This window comes from Sinocyclocheilus rhinocerous, unplaced genomic scaffold (genome assembly GCF_001515625.1).
Source record: "Sinocyclocheilus rhinocerous isolate Xijiao unplaced genomic scaffold, SAMN03320098_v1.1 scaffold1342, whole genome shotgun sequence".
NCBI classification, from domain to species: domain Eukaryota; kingdom Metazoa; phylum Chordata; class Actinopteri; order Cypriniformes; family Cyprinidae; genus Sinocyclocheilus; species Sinocyclocheilus rhinocerous.
Genome location: NW_015640094.1, coordinates 577,727 through 583,774, shown reverse-complemented (window position 1 = coordinate 583,774; position 6,048 = coordinate 577,727). Strand labels below are relative to the sequence as shown.

Below are 6,048 nucleotides of genomic sequence, written 5' to 3'. Positions count from 1 at the left end.
CATGTGACACTGAAGACTGAGTAATGATACAGAAAATTCAGCTTTGCATCACAGGAATACATTTCATTTTAAAATACATTCAAATAGAAAAAAAAAAGTTATTTTAAATGTTAATAATATATTCACATATTACAGTTTTAATGTATTTTGGGTTACATTAATGCAGCCTTGGTAAGCATAAGAGACTTTTTTCCAAAAAAAACAAAAAAACTTTAAAACAATGGTAGTTTAACAGGAGTTAAATTAATACCCAAGTAGGACGTTACTACATCAGAAAAGTATTTTCAGAAGCAGGGAAAGTTATTGTCCGTGAAAGATAATGAGAAGCAGCATTTTTCTAAATGGAATAAATGCACTGATTAATTGTGCACTATAAAGAACAGGAAGGCTTCATTAACATTAAGTTAAGGTGAGTTTTGATTTAATATTGTCTTAACCCCACCCACTCCCAGAGCATCAGTGAGAAGGATAACAGCATTACCGTTGGAGGAAGCTACGGTCTGTGCGCGGGCATGAGGTGGAATGAGAGTGGAATTGAGCTGCGGCTGAATCGTCAGCTCTGAAATAAAGAGAAACACACTCTGTTGACAGACCTCGAAGTGGAATGAACAAAGAAGAAAAATATAAAATGCTCTTTTAAGAACAGAAACGTTTCACACAAACTATCTCGGAGTTGAATGGTAAAAAAAATAACTAAAATAAAATGTGCAAGCACTGCATCACTAAGCAATACCAAAGGGAAAAACAAATCCAAATAAGAAAGAAAAGCAACAGGATATTTTGGATGGGCTGAGCAAAGTGCTGCTAGTCTCCTCTCAATCGCTTCTGTAGTATTTAAGTTTCTTCCCTGAAGTCCAATTATATTAGTCAAGGTTTCTTGCATCATTTTAGTTTGCATCATTTAGTTTTACATGACCATTTGCTGCCCTCTCTCTAACCCTTAGAATTAAAGAAATGGTTCATCCATAAATGAAAAATCGGTCAATTTACGCACACTCACGCCTTTCCAAATTTGTATTATTTTATTTCTTATGCAGATTACAAAAAGAGATTTGTACTGGCCGTGCAATTAATTTCCATAGGGAATTAAGCTTTCAAGCTTCAAAAAGGATGTAAAAGTATTATAAAATTACAATAGGGTAGTCTAAAAGACTCCCTGCGCGGGCATGAGGTGGAATGAGAGTGGAATTGAGCTGCGGCTGAATCGTCAGCTCTGAAATAAAGAGAAACACACTCTGTTGACAGACCTCGAAGTGGAATGAACAAAGAAGAAAAATATAAAATGCTCTTTTAAGAACAGAAACGTTTCACACAAACTATCTCGGAGTTGAATGGTAAAAAAAATAACTAAAATAAAATGTGCAAGCACTGCATCACTAAGCAATACCAAAGGGAAAAACAAATCCAAATAAGAAAGAAAAGCAACAGGATATTTTGGAGGGGCTGAGCAAAGTGCTGCTAGTCTCCTCTCAATCGCTTCTGTAGTATTTAAGTTTCTTCCCTGAAGTCCAATTATATTAGTCAAGGTTTCTTGCATCAAACGTAGCTGTAATTCAGTTTTACATGACCATTTGCTGCCCTCTCTCTAACCCTTAGAATTAAAGGAATGGTTCATCCATAAATGAAAAATCGGTCATAATTTACGCACACTCACGCCTTTCCAAATTTGTATTATTTTATTTCTTATGCAGATCACAAAAAGAGATTTGTACTGGCCGTGCAATTAATTTCTATAGGGAATTAAGCTTTCAAGCTTCAAAAAGGATGTAAGAGTATTATAAAATTATAATAGAGTAGTCTAAAGGACTCCTTCTGAAGTCTTCTGAAATCATACGATATTTGAAATTTAAATCACTATTCAGTGATAAACATCTTGTGCTGCATTGAAGAACATCATACACACAAACATCATGGTGAGTAAATGATGACAGATAACTTATCTTTTTACCTTTAAAAGTTTGGGGTCAATAGGATTTTTTTAATGTTTTTGAAAGATGTCTTTTATGCTCATCAAGGCTACACTTTTTTTTACACATCTGTAAAATGGTAATATTGTGAAATATTATTACAATTTAAAATAACTTACATTTTGAACATTCATTTTTTTATTTTTAATTAACTAAATTTGTAGCATCAGCATTACTCCAGTTTTTAGTGTCACATGATCCTTCAGAAATCATTCCAATATTGCGATTTTCGGCTCAAGAGACATTTAATATTAGTATCAATATTGACAACAGTTGTGCCGCTTCATATTTTTGTAGAAACAGTGATACATTTTTTCAGGATTAGATAAGAGAAAAGCATTTATTTCATTTCATTTAAAAAATAAATTAGACCCCAAACTTTTGAATGGCAGCATATGTAAATGAATAACTGGCTAACATCTACGAACTGCTGTCTATAAGGTCTTCTATCAGGACAGGTCAAAGTGAGAAAAAGGTGTTGATATAATACATAAATGCGGGTGGTTATATCTTAATGTGAGACTGCTTCAGCTCTTAACAGGCTAGTTTTAATAAATGGTCTGGTGCACTGGGCAGGGACTTCTCATGTCTCCTCAACATTTAATGATTCTCACAGCTGGATTTACAATTAAATACTGATCTGGATCCTTGTTCTGAGTCTGAATAACGTCAGGCTAAAACTGACACTAATCCTACAGAAATCTGAAATCTGAGATGACACGTTGAGACGTTACTTGGATGACACCTGTATGCAATCAGTGAGAAGTTTGTTGCAAAGGATACGCATGAAAGGCTCCTGTGACTCACCTGTGGTGGTGAAGTTGAAAAGCGGAGGCAACTCTCGACCGCTGGGCAGACGGGTGCCAGGTTGGCGCAGCTCGTCAAAGAAGGCATGAGCGCAGGCCTGGAGCGGAGACAGTCGTGTCACTGGTGTGTACTCTAACAGCCGAGAGCACAGGGCTATTGCCTCAGGCGGAGTTCTTGGTTTAAACACCTGTGGAGGAATGACATACGAAAGAGAAATGTCAATCGAGAGGAAACAACACTAGAGTTAACAGACAGCTGACTGAAATTAGATACTCGCTGAAAATATATATGCAAGAGTCGGACAAAATAATGTGAACACCTGTTTCTTTATTAAGGTGTTTACCACCATTGCCTTTAATACAACTTCTAACCTTTTTAGAATAGATTTATACAGGCCCGGTTCAACGGGGGTGCTAGAGGGTGCTAAGCACCCTCAAATAAAATCAAAAGCACCCTCAGTTAAAACTGTATTAATGGCATTTTATTGCAGATTTGGCAAACTATCCAGTGCGTTATAGTTTGCGCTCTGGAGATCGATTTCGGTTTCAACGTGTTTTTGCAGCGTTGAGCAATGTAGCTAATCACAGACATATCTGTTGATTTCTTGAATCAGAGGCGTTTAAGTTAGAATCCACTCACCGCTCAAATCGTCGGAGGTTTTTTTAGGTATTGTGTTCAGCAGGAATCATCTCATTGTAACAAAGTGTTGATGCAATGTAAATAAGAGATCCGTTGTGCAGCGTAGAGAACTTTAATGATAATAACGTATCTTTGTGAGAACGTGATGAGCTAAGAGGAGTGACAGCTTTTTTTGTGCGATTATGAACGAAGCGCTCTTTGCGCCATAGCAACGGACGCCACTAATATATATGTATGCATGCATGCACCCTCACTAATTTAAGAAGCACCCTCAGTGATTTGATTCTGGAGCCGGGCCTGGATTTATACAACTTTTGAATAGTCTCCAGTTGAATGCACAGTGTGAATTCACCAATGAATCAGCATTGGTGTCTGTGATTAAATTTTTAGCAATTGCAGCTCCTTCACAGATGTTGGCTTTGTGAAGTTCTCTGCGGTTGGGTTTTGTGGAAACAGGGTCTTAAAGTGAATATTGAGGATAGCTGTCACTTTACTGCAGTAAATGTGTATTGTTTGAACACAATCCTTCTTAGTGTTTGACGGTCCCTCACATCATTCACTTTCGGTTTTTGTGCACTATTCTTCTTCTTTGATGAATCTCGCCATGTTTTGTGTACATAGTCATAATAATTATAAAGACTGTTGTTCTTAAAACACCAAACAATTGGGCTGTTGAGGTTAAAGATGCTCCTGCAAAACAAACTTTCATGATTTGCCCTTTTCGAAAGTTTGACAAATCACCCATTTTACCCATTACTTGTACTAAACATTAGACTACACTGATTTATAAACTACAGAATATAGACCAGGGCTCCAGACTCGGACTAAAACATTTGCGAGGTCGTTTTTTGCGAGGTCGTAGTTTTTGCTGAGGTCGCCAATGGTGACTATATACATTTACGTTATGATCTAAGAATTTGCATGTAATGCCTTTTTTCCTGATTGTTCTGCGATTGTTGTGTTGATGTAATAAACTGAGGTGATGTGTGTCAAAGTTTTAGTGGAAAAAAGGCTTTCAAACAGTCCTCATCTCCAGTTGTGTTGCATGAGAGAGATTGAAAATGACAGAGACGTGTGAAATAAAAGTGCAGAAAAGCAGGGTTTATTTCGTGCACAGCTTTAACAAACTACAACAGGTAAAGCTGTCAGCTGTGTGGACATTAACAACATAGTTAACAATTCTCGTTTATAATCAATACTAATATGGCTTATTGTTATCAAGATCTTTTGTCTATATGTCTGTTAATGAACTTCATATTATTTGTAGCACACTTCCCGTCCATTAATCACAATAAGAATTGTGCTATGTTAACTTTTATTAAAGGGGTCATATGATGCTTTTTTAAAGATCATTATTTTGTGTATTTGGTGTAACAGAATATGTTGACATGCTTTAATGTTCAAAAAACACATTATTTTTCAAATACTGTACATTATTGTAGGTCCTCTATGCCCCGCCTCTCTCAAACGCTTCGTTTTCTACAAAGCCCCCTCCTTTGACAAGCGCAGTCCGCTCTGATTGGCCAGCTGACCCAGTGCACTGTGATTGGCCGAACACCGCAAGCAAAACGTCGGAAATGTAACGCCCCTTACCATAATCACGAGCTTCAGCTTTCAAAGTAAATATCAAGACAGTTAATAATGTCATTAGTTTTACCATCAGTTCAAGCCCGAAAGGACAACAGAGTCGCGTGACAGACACAGTGAGGAAGCTGGTATGTGTTTGCAGTACACAAGCCACGGTTAAGACAGCTGACTCTACTGTGATGTGACCCTGTCTCTCCCTCTCTCTCTCTCACACACACACACACACACACGATGCACAAAACTCCACTGCGCAAAACTCCGCATTTGAACAGTCAATAGCAAATACTTAAACTAATAACAAAACAGTAGCTGATTCAGAAGCCAGATTGTCATAGCAAAGTCAGAATTACCTCCTCTCCTAGGTTCACGAAACGGTCGTCCATAAAATGCATTGCTGTTCTGTTGTAAGTAATCTTAAAGATTCCTAAATGCATCTACTTCCGGAAGGCCAAATAAAGTGCTTTTGCTTTCGCCTAGAAACACACAGCGTCTCCCTGACATGCTGCTTCAACACTAACTGCGGTTACTGAAACCACGCCTTCTTTCTTTGCGTGCACATTTGGGTTTAAAAAGCCTTTTTTCAAAAGGTACATCTGGAAAAAGGGGGGTCGTCTTATATTTGGGCCAATACGGTATATTAGGCCTGGGTGATAAAACGGTATCGATATTTATCGACGGTACACCTTCTTCGATAACGATATAAAAAAATTTCGATATAGGCACGTGCTCTGAGTGACGCAGACAGCACACACAAACACGAACACATGCTGAATTGAGTGCTGTGCCTGCCTGTGATGAGGAGATTGTGAATTTAAAAAATGTTATTCGAATTTAAATATAAAATATTAGTCGAATTTAAAATAAAACATTTGCATTTGAATGCAAAAATGGTACAATCGAATGTTAGGTGTGCGTCAGGGAGCGTCATCAGTGGAGCGCGAGATGCGGTGGTAATGATGTAAGTGACGTTGCATTTTAATGTTTTGTTAGTCTAGCCAACGAGACGCGCCACTGCGGTGTTATTCGTTCAAAATATTAGAGAAATATA

General features: G+C 37.6%; 1 protein-coding gene across 1 annotated transcript in view; it reads right to left on the bottom strand.

Moving 5' to 3' along the window:
- The window catches only part of gsk3aa (glycogen synthase kinase 3 alpha a), a 24,394-nt gene that overhangs the window by 7,673 nt on the left and 10,673 nt on the right, over positions 1-6,048 (bottom strand). The window contains exon 7 of the mRNA XM_016568539.1: positions 2,775-2,961. Within this exon, the coding sequence (XP_016424025.1) occupies positions 2,775-2,961 (187 nt within the window). The remainder of the gene's footprint in view (positions 1-2,774; positions 2,962-6,048) is intronic.